The following is a 14417-nucleotide window of genomic DNA, read 5'->3' as shown; positions in this document are numbered from 1 at the left end:
TGCTCACTCAGTCCACCTGCACATTCACTGGAGCCCCTTTAAGCATCACCTCATTCCAACACTGCCACCTGGCCCATGCAGATAATACCATCCTGTGGCAGATAAGTAAAACTGCACATCCCCAGTTCAGTGTCCTTGCACAGGAGGCTCCTGCTGCCCCCAAAAGCATGTTGCTCTTAATTCATTACTGATTTTTTTTTTGGTCAATTAAGAAATGTTCTGTAAATCTAAATTTGTTGCAATTGTGTTAGTTCTCCTTAAAGTAAGTCTAGTTTCTGTCCCTTGCTTTCTTCCTTTTTTCCTCCTTTCCCAATGCCTGCATTGCTTTCCTCTGAGTAGGTCCAAGGCAATGGTACGTACTAATGGCGATGCTTTGTTCTGCTGCACAAAAAGTACATAGTCTCCATTTGTGACAAAAAAGGAGAAATAACTAAGCCAGTCTGAAGTGGAAAAAGCTGTACAGCCGCCACACCAAACCAGCAAAGGAATACCTTTTAAACACTTAGGAAAAAATAGTTCTGTCTTGAGTGAGGCATATCTGAAATAGGCTAAGCAAACACCAATACAACAATCTTTTACTTCCTCAGAGATGTCTTGGTTTATTCTCCTGGCAGTCATTTTGTGCATGTCTATATCTCACTGTATCTAAAAACATCTAGAAAAAGATGAGAACCCTTTGAAGACAGAAGCACAGAACTAAACCACTGAACTAAATATTGTTTCTGTTTAAAACTGACACTTCTTTTAGAGCCAGACAAGTGATAATCAGTCCTAGATAAATAAAAAAAAAATCTTGCTTAGCAAAAGTAAAATTAAAAAAGAAAACCCAAAACTGCATTACATGGAACTGTATTGCTGCTATGAGGACAGAACAGGAGAAAATCACTGTCAGCATGAACTGAAAGCATGTCCTTTCCCTTTTCAATAACTTTACCTGCCACTGAAATAGCAGAAACGCCTATTTACAACTTTTTCCAGCAAGAAAAAAGGCAATGCAATGGTGTCTTGATAATGACAAAACTCCTTTAATCTTAGATCACTAATCTCAAAAGCTCAGACCCAATTCAGCTGCTCCTTTCCTTGCATGCTCTCTTTACAGTGTTGATTGTCACTAGCAGAAACTCAGTTGTGGACTATGGAATTTTCTCCTTGTACCTCTCTATGCAGGGAGGCTAGTGATGTAAATTGAGTTAAAAAACCCAACAAAACAATAACAAAAAAAGGAGGGTAAGTACCTTGTATCTGCTGTCCTTAATGACTTTGATACAATAAACACATCTGGAAAAAAATGAACCATGCTAAATTTGACTTGTGTCAGAAAATTATTTCAGTATTAAATACCTCAGTGAGTAGTGTATTAGTCAAACCCAACTAAAAACATATAAATCTTCATATTAGTAAAGCAAGTCCAATCAAAAGAATAAATTTTTGAGGAAAAGGCAGAGCACCTGACCTTTACAATTAGCACATACCCTTGAGAGCATGGAAATTGTTGTCTTCAGCAGATGTACCACATACTCCAGATAATTGACCTATTCACTACAGAATTTTCAGTTTTCATTCCAACCTGTTGCTCCCTTCTCCTGTAAGCTCATTTTTAAGTACAGAATTCAGAAATTATGCTTTTTTGCATCCATGAGAGGTAGTTTTCCTACTCTCACCACTAAGCAGAAAAGCAGGCCCTTTTCTTGAAAAAAGAAAAAAAATGTTTGTTTCCACCGGTCGCCTTCCCTAGGGGCTCCCCTTCTGTACCTTGCGGGTTGTTACAGGAAGTGTAGCACTGAGTTCTCAGTAAGCATGAACTGATTCCTTGTGTCTGCAAAAACACAGGTACATAAATTTTGCTAATAGTTACTATGACAAGTTCCTTCTCTATCACAATCACTCATACCATCTTTTTTTTCCACATCAGACTTGCAAGACAAAAATTTTAAACCTTCAACATCATGGCAAGCATACATTTGGAAGAGAAGTTTCCCTTACATTTCCTAAAGTCAGCATCACAAAAATTATACAATTCATTATATAAAAGATTTCTAATGTTATTTCTCCTTTTTCATCCTGGCTGTATTGCATGTACTTTATGTCTTGTAGGTTGTTTTAACCCTGAAGACAGGGCTGTATTTAAGTGTTGTTTCACGTTTTGCCTTGGGTTTGTTTTGTTTGTTTGTAGAACACAGCTCTAGATAAAGAGAGTCAGATTTTCTGCAGCAAGCGCTGTCAGGACTCTGGTAGAGCTGGAATGGAGAAAATTTCTGCAATTGGTGCTGCAGCTGCTGATCCTCCTGTGGCTGGGTCCGAGCCCCTCCTCCCTGCTGCTCCTGAGCCACTCCGGTCCCCCACGCTGCCTTCTCCTGGGCTTGCTGGGGATCAGCCTGGTGCTTAGGACTGGGGAAAACAAATCCACCTGAAGCTCCACACTCTGGCCAGTTTTCTTCATTTCCCATGACTGTTTTCAGTTTGTGTGCACCTCTCATGGCAAGCCCCAGCCAGGTCTGATCCTCTCTCTCACAGGGGGTGAACATCTTGGGAACAGCAGTAGGGGAAAGACTCCGGCAATGTTAGGTGACTTTTTAAGTTCTCTGTGTCAGTAATTAACTCCATTTCACACTGTCTTGGGCTCTAAATAGACTAACTTATGGTGTAGCTAACCATATTTTTATATGAGCAGTGAGGTGGGAACAGTTACCTGGCCTCATGTCCACCAGCAGACCCTGTTCTGTTCTACTGATGGGAATTTTCAGAAAAGTGGGAGAGGCAGATAAGGGAAGAAAACTTCTATTTGCCTTCTATTCCAATGCCTCTATTTTTAGCCAAGTTTCTACTAAACTTGAAGAGGCAAATTTTCACGAAGAATTTTTTAGTGGACTAACTGTAAAATATCATGAGACAAACATTTGGAGATGGAGAGGGAAGGATGGTTGTTTTCCATCAAGTTTGTTATCCAACTTGCAGGCAGGGTAGTGTTTAGATAATATGAATTTAAATAAAGTAACTTGGGATGTAAACATGAGCAATGGATGTTTATTTGTAACGAAGACTGGAGTGAAGGAAGCCTTTTTGCTTTAGCCATTTTCTATCCTAACCACAAGTGTCCCATCCACACCTTTCTCCAGGGTCAGACTACCTGTTAGATAAAAAAATAAAATAAAATTACTTTGGGCCTGGGAAGAGAAAACCTACTGCATGTTATCCAAACTATGATGAGCTGAGCAGCTCCTCATTCTAGTACAAGCTTATAGAGGAGCTGCCACCAATAGCCATCAGAGGTTTGTCAGTGCTATCCCCCTATTCACCTGGTGCAGGCACTGGAAACCAAATCACAGGATTGGGAAGCAGCTCTCCTTAATCTGCAGTCACAGAACAGACAAGGTTCTCTTTACCACAATGCTTAGTTCAATAGAATATGTATTCAGCTTAATCCTTTTCCTTTGCTCGTTCTTATGAATTGGTCATAGTTCATTTTTTCTCTTAGCTATACTTTCTACTAGAATTGTAAAAGAAAGACCTGCAATAAACTTTCTTCATTAAAAAAAAAACCAGAACACAAAAAGTCATTCCTTTCTTTGAGAGCTCATTTATTTTGTCAGTGACACTTGTCTTATTCCCCCTGGAGAGACTGAACAATTAGATGCCTTCTAAAACAATTTAACAGAATTAATTTGAGGGATTCCCATAAAGTTCATTGTTTTAAAGTTCATTGCTTCCTGTGAAAGCCATGATTAAACATGGTTGCTTTACCTTTTGAAGAGCATTTAAAGATCAGGAAGTGCCAAGTGATAACTTAAGGCCATGGCAACTGAAAGATGTGCAACATCTTGGCAAGAAAATGGTATTAAAGTTAGGAAAACAAGGCATGTCTTAAACTATGATAAAAAGGTTGGGCTACAACCAATCCTTGCTAATTAACTTAGTTGTGGGTTCCCTGGAGTAAGTTCAATATACTTGAAGAGTATGGAAATAGCCTTTCTATAAAATAATTTGGTTTTTGGTACAGTGCAAAAAGATGAAGCTATCACTCCAACCTTAATCAGAAGAGAAACTTCTGATTCAGATTCTGGTGAGAGTATGTAGTTGGCTGCCTGTGTGGTTGGCAATTTCTGCAACAAGTCTCAGACTCAGCCAAAGAAAGGATGTGGAATTTCAGGTGGAGCAGGCTAACCAGCCCCCTCAGCAAAGTCAGAGAGCCTCCAAAAGAGCAGAACAGAGAGATCAGCAGAGAGGGAGCAACAAGCAAATAATGAATGCTGGGTTAAGTTCTGTTTTTCCTAAGAGGATGGATTTAGCTATGAAGAAAAAAACTGCCACGGATTGGTAAGGATTTCCAACAAGTTGTGTTGCACAAATAATTATGTATCTATAACATAAGGGATCATCACTTGCCTGGTCAACAGCTGCCAGTTCTAAACTACCACCTTGTTTCATGGAAGAAGAAAGTAAAGAGAAATACCCTGAATTCACATCCCTAAGTTCATGACTCATCAACATCTAAACAGTGGTAGACAAGTATTTTGATTCACAGAGCAGAGGCAGGTTCCAAAATGCCTATTTAAAAACAGTGATGACAGCTGGAAAAAAATAATCATATGGCCAACAATCAGATAAAAACAGGATAGCTAGGAAAGCCCCCAACTCTTTGTGTAACCTTAGCAAAATCATAGCACTACTCCATGCCTTAAAATACTTCCACATAAGTTCAGTCGGTGCATAGGTGCAGGAAATATCACACTTTAACATAAAAATAAAATAAAGATGCATTGGTTAACACTAAACACTGAATGAAGGTCCTTAAATATCACATTTAGTTTCTTACCTGCTGCATTTTCATTTAGTCCTTCTCTTGTAGAACCACGAGTTGCTGCTGGAAGAAGGCAAAAATAGTTCTGGTTCACAATTTTTTTCCCTGTTATAAAGGGAAAGAAACTATAATAGAAATTTACAACAAGTTACGCATTTTTTAGAAAGAACTGTTACACACACTCCATAGTGACAGCTCTACTGCTACCATGCCTACATTAAAAAATAATTATTAAAAAGAATCTTGTTAAATATCCTAATCTTTATAGGTCTTTTGACAGTGAGTAGTTGTTCACAAAAGCCCAATGAGCCATTCCTGCGGTTTTAGATTTAAAGTCCCAGGACTGAATCCTCTCCTGCCATAAATCAGCCCAACACTACATCCACTGATTGATTCCCATCAATATTTACCCATACAATTACCCCCTCTGGAACAAAAAAATGATTTAAAATAATTCTCAAAATACATTAATGAAGATGCTGTTTTGTGGCATTAGTTTCATCAAGTCACTCATTCTTAGTGGCTAATTGTCAAGAATATTTACACAGGTCAGTAAATCCCCATTTAACCCTGGTTTTCAAATCTTTCTTCCTTCCACTAGTCACTGGTCTAATTATTATAGCTTGATATAGCTAATTAACTGATACTGATTCCTTTACTTTTACATAAATGTATGTATTTATCAATCAATCATCTTCAGTTTTATCAGTTTTTAAATGGGAAGCTGTATTTTGCATTTACTCATTCTTTCTTTCAAGCTACATCCAAACAGCAATTGGAAAGCACCAGAAATGCACAAAACTAGCAACCAATGCAAAATGCTCACTAAGTAAAACTGATGGTTTTAAGATGACAAAAAAGACAAGCAAATCAAACCGTCCTACTTGCAGCCAGCTGCAATGTCTAAAGCACAGAAGTAGGTATTAAGTTGAGCTTTTCTGTCAGGGAATTCACTCTAGCAGCAATTTTGTTTTCTTTTTAAACTAAATTAGCATTACAAAAAAAAAAAAAAAAATTCCAGGGCAGGGAGTGGTAGCTTCCTATCCACTAGGAAGCTGTTGCTTCTCTTCTTGATTTTATTTTTTTATTTCAAAGAGAATTTGAATTTTAAGTGCCTTTGTTTCCTTTGGAAAGAGGAAGCCAAGAGTGTGAATTGTGCGAGTTGCAGGTTTCAAAATACCAAAAACTGTTCCCTCCTCCCCAAAATAATAGGTGAGATAATTGCCAATTAATAGGAAATATTGCAGTCTAGAGCATTTAAATGCTGAATGTTTAAACACTGCTTGAATTACACTACATGTTTTGTTTCAAATAGTCAGATTTTTGTTTTTGCAGCTACAGAGGCTTGAAAAAAGCACCCCTTGCACACAGGATAAGCAAGGCAAAAAGCAAAATGGGAGAGCCAGGTACAAAGTAATTTCTGTTACTGGACATTGATATTACTGATAGCACCAAAGTCACCAACAACCAGACTGAGCTGTGCCTACAACATTCTGCAGCTCAGAGCTCACACAGCAGCAAGAAAAATACTAGAATAACTTGAAGAAAAAAATAAAATAATCAGTTACCATTTCTCAACTGCTGTCCATTAAGCAAACAGCATGTACCACATTTTGGGAACCCTTTTTTCTGTTCCCACACAATGCAACATCATTTCCAAAGCACACACCACAATCCAGGGGCAAAGTTGTGCGCAATTTCAGATTTTACTAAATGCACACATCTCTTTGGTTTCAAGACTGCACTTTCCACTATTATCTCAATGAATTTACAAAAAAAAAAAGTATTGTATTTCCTACAATATCTAAATAGTTCTGAAATTTTTTACATTTCTTTTCTAACAATATGCTTCTCGATAATAAGTCTCAACTGAATGTACACTATTTACATGCACAAGTAAGAATTTATTCTTTCAAACTTTGTATGTTTTAATCTTTTTTTACCTCATGACAATGGCTGTATTTGAATCAAGGAGCTTTAGGTTAAACATAGTTGAATTTCAGTACATATAAGCAAAATCTAAAATAATTTCTTACTTTTTTTTTTGTCCAGAGCTTTTGAAGAGCAGCTTTGAATTGTGATGCATCATTAACTGCATTAAATTACTGAAGATCTTAGGTTGGTTCTGCATAAAAGTACACTATTTTTGATTTCATGTAATGATGTATCATATGGTAAATCCATGCAAGTGACACATTTCAAGTGTTACACAAACATCCTAACCCTGTATGAGAGAGGTCTCACTGGTCTAGAGCAGCACTCTCAGAATGGCCCATCTCTGGTTCTATTTGATGAAGATAAACCCAGTGTCTCAAAAACAATATAGTGATCTGTTATTCTCCTTGAATTACTTCTGGGAGAAAGAAAAAAGAAGTATGCCATACCACAAGCACACTGAAATCTCTGTGAATATGAAATTTAGGACAAAGTGAAAAAACTACAATCTAGTCACCTTACCTAGGCCATTCTTATTCAATACAACTAACAACATTCATGTCCTGACTAAAGCTGCAAAAAAATTCACTTCCCATTACCTTGGTATCAGATCAGCTCTTTGGGATGTTTACCAGGAACAAAGTGCTACAGAGAAGTGAAGGACTACCAAGAGGATGTCAGGGCAAGAAACAATAACAGATACATACACAGCTTGCCTTCAGGTGTAGAGACAGACAGCACAACAGAGCCAAGAGCTGCAGAAATATTCTGCAGTCTGAGCATTCGTTTACCTCTGCCTGCAGTAGTGCCACAAAACAAACTGCCTTCAGAGAAACCCCGACTCTGACCACCCCATCTTCTCTTGCCAGATCCTGCAGCATTTCTATCAGCAATTTGCTGACAGAAAATACAAGGGATTTCAAGATACATTTGCCAAGTACTACACAACCCAACCAAGCAGCACTGCTGCAGAGCACTTCCCATAACCACAGCTGGCAGCACTCTGTTTGAACTCACCAATGTAAAAGAAAGGTCAGACTTTCACATAAAAAATGTTCTTCATAAATGCTCCCTCTGCAAAAATGCACTGGAGGAGAGAGGTCTGTCTCTCTCTTGAGGAATATTCTGCCAATACCAGCCAAATGAGGCCCAGTTGCAGGTTAATCCCTGGCACCTGCTGATATCTTTCAGGTGATCCATGTGACAGAGGTGCTGCCCTGAAGAGAGTAACAACTGCCCGAGCAGCTGGAAATTTAACCTGTTTTCCATCTCCTCACTAACAACATGAGGTGGGAACTACTTCAGCCAAAGGTGAGGTCTCAACTGCACACCTGGGCCCCAGGGTGGTGTCCAACGTATTTGGGTTCACCTGTGGAAGGAGGGGATGTCCTACTCACCAGAGAAGTCCAGAACAGAGGTGTCTTCACAGGCCTGCTCATGGAGGAGAAGGTGAAGATGTCCTTTCCCTCAGAAAGGCTGCAGCACTCCAGAGGCAAAACACCACAACGCAGCAGCTGCTGCATCCCAAGGAGGGTTAGATGCAACTCAGGACAGCACACACAGGTACAGCTGTGCTTCCAGTTTGGGAAAGCATTTCCTGATCCAATAGAGCCCTTTCAAAAAACAAGCAACCTACCAAATCAACTCCCTGTGAAATATTTTGGCTCCAAGATCAGAAGCTAATATTTCTATCAATAATGAAGTGTTTCCTCATAAAGAGAAGACTTTCAGGATTTCCATTTAGCAAAATATACCTTTTTCTTGTTTGTTTTCCCTCCACCCAGTCTAGGAAAAACCACCCCTGGTTTGAGACAAACGCAAATTTAAGATCAAGACCATTCCAATTTCCCCTCAAACTCTGCTGATATAAGGCTGTGAATGTGGTTGAACTTCAGGAAATATGAGATACAAGTTTTGCATAACAAATGTTCAGTACACAGAGCTCAGTACACCAGGCACTTCCACAGACACAACCCACTACAGCCTTTGCTTAATCCCATCATCCTTGTGGCTACACAAAACATGAAAATGTAACTACTGATATACCACAACCACCTCTGTATGAAAATGCAGAAAGCACAGAAAACACCTCTTCATACACACCAAAAGTACATTAAATACATCAGCTACAGCACCCCTTTCCTCTGTTAGGAACATATCCTGAATCACAAGAACCCAGTACTCCACTGAAGGTGTCAATTACAAATGTAATTTTATTTAATTTATTCACTCAAACTGAATTTTCTCATTCCAAATCTTTACTGAAAGATAGAATAGTTAAATGCTTAGAAAAACCAGGAACTGCTCTAGTAGGCAGCTAGAGATATGTATGTATCAATACAGATATGGAATGTAAATTTCAACTCAGAGATCACAACATACAAAGGAGATTTTTATGCAATACAGACTTAGAAAACAGTAACAGTTCTTTTCACAAATATTTTCACAGAGTTCTGCACAGCAATCTTGTAGAAAAGTAGATTTGTGCAACACCAAAATAACTTATTGTTCCTTAGTATAAATTATTTTTCATTTCCTAAAAGAAAGAGGTAATTTAAAATGACTAGGCAGGATCTGACTGGATTTGGTGGTAGCAAAATACAAAAGACATTGTCGCTATAGGCAGAAAAGGAATATGACGTGCTACAATATTGCAGGGGCACATTCTGACAAAAAAGAAAGAAAAAGTGGCCTGCAAATCTTGTGCTTCTGCTGCAGTATAGGGACTGTGCACCAGCAAACTCCTGCTGCCTCCCTGCTTTCACAGTCAACCAGCAGAAATGTGCTTTGGAACTTGCCCCTGCTAAGAAACACCTACCTCTGCAGGCTTCTGGTTTGAAGCCTTCAAAACGGGCCTTTCTGATTTGGAGGAACAATCCACATTTTGGTGTGCTTTGAAGAAGATGCCAGGTAGAAACTAAAAAGGATTCACACTTGATGTAACACAAACTCTGTTCCCAATTTCTCTCATAACTGCACTAAACATACAACTAAAAAAGAACTAATTGTCTAAGCCTAGAAACATGCTTGAAGAGTAACATTGATGGAAATCATTGCAAAGTTTAAAATTACATTAACCATAATTTAAATATTACCCCTTGATTCCCAGAAACTTCAGTGCTGATGTAGTACAATCATTTGGAAAAGTATGAGACAAAGTGTGGTACAGATAGCACAGATTGAAATTCCCCCAATACCATAATTAATTTCTGTTATGTTAAAATCATATTTTCCTCAAGGTTATAGATAAAGCTTCAGATGGAACATTTGTTTCTTCATAATATAGCTAGAACGTGAGTTTTAACCATGTTTACTTTAGGTTTCGTTTACATACAGGGATCAAAATAGACTTCTCATTGTGACTAAAAATATAGATTTTTTTTTTTAACTACAGAACCCAGCAGCTGGTTTTCTGCTTCTTTGCCCTTCCCCAAAAAAAGTCAAGCGAGGTCTACAAAAATAGCAATTAACTTGAAAAAATAGGTTGCTTCTTCCAGCAAATTTCAGTTACATTCAGATGTAATAGAAGTATTTATAAGGAGCCGTGTGGCAGCTCGACCCCGAGGGAGGCAGTGCTGTGTGCAGCTCCCTCCTGGCCACAGCTGCTCCTGTCAGTGCTTGTCCAGGCCTCTGGGAAGGTCAGTACCTGGTTTGGTACTCGTGGTGCCAGCGATTGAAATCATTGTAAAAAACCACGATGCTCCCGGACGCCATTCCAGTCATTATGCACCTGAGGGATGCAGATTGACTGGTCAGAAAACACACAAAGCACCGTGCAACAGTTTGTGGGGTCAGCCTAAAGCTACACCCGAGAGCTGGGCAACACAACTGCTCACCAGCATTCCTGTCCTGCAAGGCCACTTGGGATTCCCCAGGATTACTTCTTGGCTGATTTTGGGGGTGTATTGGAGGGGGTAAGAAGCCCTGGTGTAGCAGCAAAGGGAAGTTTCATTTCAGTTTCTACTCCCCCAGTTAAGCACATCTACATGAAGGAATTGGGTGTGGGCACAAGGCTTCAGTTGGAAATACTAAAACTGAAGGCTTTGATTGTTTTGGAAGCTCCTGAAAGCAATCCCTGGGCTTTCCCACTGAGACACTCTTTCTTTCTGAATTCCTTACCCTTGGCCTGCTAGTGGAGTTCATTTAGATGTGTTTGAAAAGCCATGACCCTGACACAGTACACGATCAGTCTCTGGATCATTTTCTCTACAGTCTCATTAAAGCATTACAAAAATCAGAACTATAAGGATGTATAAAATCCTGGCATTTGGGGGAATAAAGCCTTAGAATTAAAAAATTCAGAGTAAAAGACTGCAAATCTTTTCTTCAAAAAGAAGATTAAGTATGAGATCATCAAAACATTGCATTTTGATAGGATCACCTATTTCATGTCAACAGTACAATTTTGACTGTTTTTCTGTTACATTAAAATGTCTTTAAATAACTGAGTAATTACCTGTAATTAATCAGTAATTACTCAGTAAAATACTCTGAGTAAATCTCTTCTTCGTCTTCCAATCCATAGTGCATAGGTTCTTAACTTGAGGCCATGGATAAATTTCTCTGTGTCCATATTAAATTTCAGTTCACTAACACGTCATTAATTAAAGATTCTCTAAATGCCAAATTTCCAAGGTCTAAAATTCAACAGTTTTTGAAATACATTTAACAGCAAGGGCTTTTTTTTAAATGGAAAACCTCTTCATCCAAAATGCCAATATTCTCTAATTACACTTATCAAGAAGCTGCTCAGTGTTTCATTGAAGTTCACGGGTTTTACTGGTTTGGATTTTTTCAAGTTCATTTTGTGTAAGTTTTAGAAACACATAAAAATTCTAAAAACATTCAGTATGGATTTCAGTAAGTGGAAGGCTAAGAGCCTCAGCAACATGCTTTACCGCATATGTGGGCATCCATAAGGGATTTAGGAGACAAATCTGTTTGAAAAGTACACAGAAACACCATTTAGTAAATACACTACAGCAAATAAAATCCTAGCCTGAAAGCTAAAGGTGTACAGATGAAATGGGAAACATCCATCTTATAAACAAACAATATTTTTGTGATAAAAGCACTGAAGTATTGTCAAGTACAGCTGCATTGGAAAGTGCAATGTGAAACTGCAGTAAAAATTTTAACTGGTAACCTTCAGCAGGAGGATTGTTCTAAAAGGGTTATGCTGTATGTGGATAAAATATCTTTTCTAGAACTGAGAATGACACTTTGCTTTGGCAAATATATGGATGTGTGGAGGGAATCTTCTTGTGCACCTATTCCAACTGTTCTATTTTTAACACAAAAGTCTGGAATTAGGAATGTGATTTGTCTTGTAAGTGAAAGGAGAGAGATGAAAGCACACATGTAACCTTCCCCCTCCATGTGACCCACACTGTACATTGGTGCAAACCAATAATTCAGCCTATCTTGAAAATCTGCCAAAGAAAGATTTCTTAGATCTCTCTTCATTCCCCAAAGAGCTGAAATCCTGAAAAAGATTATCTGCCCTAAATATAACATGTTAAAAAAAAAACTTTTGCTAGCACAGAATTCTCAAGATAATCACCAGGATCTGTGACCCACAGAAAATCACAATCAGAACAACAAAAATGCACTTTAACTGTAAATATGTATTCCCCAATCCTCTTGTCCAGACCAGACTTGGTCTCACCTTTGGTCATAGGACAAGGCCATGGATCGGATTCCAGCATCGCACCCTGGGTAAGCAAAGAGCCGTTTGAGGTCCCACACCTGCCAGACCATGACAACGCCGTTGTCTCCACCTGTGAGCAGATACTGTCCATCCCGACTCAGCTGAATGGCCTGGGGCAAAGCACAGGGAGATTTGTCAGATAAACGAGCATGTGACTCTTACTTCCGCACTTTTCCTTGCAATAAAAGGTTTCACATTGATAGCTGAATGTCCAGGGAGACTTTGATATCAACACAAACTTTTGGGAAGCAACATTATTGTTATGTTATTTTACCCAGCAAGAGAATTAATGCTCTTATGCACAAATCTTCAACACATTAGATGTCACTAGTTAAGTCTCACCTCACCTGTGATTTATTTCATGTTCCAAAGATCCAATATGAGGTCAGCTAAAGAAATTTACTCTTCTAATTAGCTAGATTTACAAGATGCAGCAGCACTGGCATTAAAATATAGCACCTGACATTCCCCCAAGGGTCTTTAATACCAGCCTAGCAGAAGCTGAATGTTGACAAGAACTGAATTGTTATACGAATCACTAAAATTAATTTAGACCAGCACTTTTAGATTCCTGCACTTGATTAATAAAATAATGATCCACCTCTCTTAACAGGGACTGTGTTTCCTTTTATCATCCATCCTGAAACTGCCTATGAAAACTTCAATAGCATACACCCTGTTTTGTATGCATCATGGGGACTGATGGCAAATCTGTATTTGAAATCTTTATTTGGGAACCAGATCATAAAGAAAGATGGGAATTATTGGTTTTCAGAGTCAAGACTTCTTCAAACAGGAATCTTCAATCTATTTTAATATTTCTTGTGTGCTTTTGGGAAAAAAATCGAGATACATAATGAATACCCAGAAGAATAATTTCCCTTCTTTACCTGAAGACTATACTAGATGATATTACCAGATACTAAATGGAAAGGATTCAGGAGAAATCTTTCTTAAATGAAAGATTTTCCGAGTGTAAATAAGCCAAAATGGGTCTTAAGGGAACTGAACTTGAAGTTTTATTAGAGCAAGTGCTAATTAATGGCATGAGAGAGACCATGATCCATCTAGCCCAGAGGTCTATCTCCAACAATGGCAGCAGGAGATGCTGCCAGCCTGGTCAGCACACAGCCCTCTCCCCCTGTGCACCACAGCACCCAAAATCACTGGATTAGGAAGATCAGAATGTTCCTGTTCCCTTTAGTATCTATTTATAGAAATGCTGCCTATGTAATTTCTTAATTTTTTTTGAGCCTGCTGGTGCCTTCTGAGGGGGGCAAGAAATTGGCAGAAGTTTACCACAGGTTTATTCCATGTTTTGAGGTGATCCTATCAGTTTCAGTGAATACACCACAGTTTTCTTGAGTATTACTGCATAAGAGCTCTCCATTCATCTCAGGCATTGCCTTCATCACTCTGTAAACTTTCAGCATTCCCCACCTCAAAAAGCATTGAATGAAGCTGATGCCCAACACCAATCCTTGGAAGACTCCATGACTGAAAAAATGTCAGCATTTTTTCAATATGGGTCTCAGTAATTACTACTACATAAACCCTGAGGAGGCTAAAAACTTCATCTGAAAGGAGGCTCCTGCCCTGCTGTTGTGCAGAAATGTAAGCAGTAGAGGATACCAGGCCCTGATTTTATAGCCTCATCCTCCATCTCTCCAGGAACACTTAAAGGTCTGCAGAATTTTCCAAAGAAACAAAACCAGAAAGTTGAATGGATTCTGTCATGTAGAATGACATCAGCATGAGCCACCAGCAATATCAAGACCCTTGAAACTACATACTGGACCATAATTAATAATTCCAAGTAAGCCTAAGCCTTTTCCTGTGCTCTCTTCCTGCTTTCAGATGCCTCTTCTCCACTCTCTTTCTGAATTTTGCTCCCCAGCTTGCCTCTGTTTTTCCTTCTCTGCTCTCTGCTTTTAGATTTGTCTACAATACTCAGGACAGAAACAGCCTGTCCTC

The 14417-nt window shown here is 38.8% G+C and overlaps 2 protein-coding genes across 5 annotated transcripts in view; one reads left to right on the top strand and one right to left on the bottom strand.

Annotated features, from left to right (window-relative positions):
- The window catches only part of DCLK2 (doublecortin like kinase 2), an 81614-nt gene extending 78075 nt beyond the window's left edge, over nt 1-3539 (top strand). Inside the window, exon 18 of the mRNA XM_041479892.1 lies at nt 2174-3539. The gene's annotated coding sequence lies outside the window, so the exon portion shown is untranslated. The remainder of the gene's footprint in view (nt 1-2173) is intronic.
- A 4590-nt stretch (nt 3540-8129) lies between these two features.
- Nucleotides 8130-14417, bottom strand: part of LRBA (LPS responsive beige-like anchor protein) — a 366577-nt gene continuing 360289 nt past the window's right edge. For 3 of the 4 annotated variants that reach the window (XM_041479849.1, XM_041479878.1, XM_041479859.1), the window contains exons 56-57: nt 12402-12553; nt 8913-10463 (exon numbers count right to left, since the gene is read on the bottom strand). In XM_041479849.1, coding sequence (XP_041335783.1) covers nt 10373-10463; nt 12402-12553 — 243 coding nt within the window. In that variant the 3' untranslated portion in view covers nt 8913-10372. Of the gene's footprint in view, nt 8347-8912; nt 10464-12401; nt 12554-14417 lie in introns of those variants that run through there. The other variant, XM_041479868.1, reaches the window with a different exon arrangement.

Source organism: Pyrgilauda ruficollis, unplaced genomic scaffold (genome assembly GCF_017590135.1).
Source record: "Pyrgilauda ruficollis isolate IOZ18807 unplaced genomic scaffold, ASM1759013v1 scaffold114, whole genome shotgun sequence".
NCBI classification, from domain to species: Eukaryota; Metazoa; Chordata; class Aves; order Passeriformes; family Passeridae; genus Pyrgilauda; species Pyrgilauda ruficollis.
This window is presented reverse-complemented; position numbering and strand designations above follow the sequence as displayed.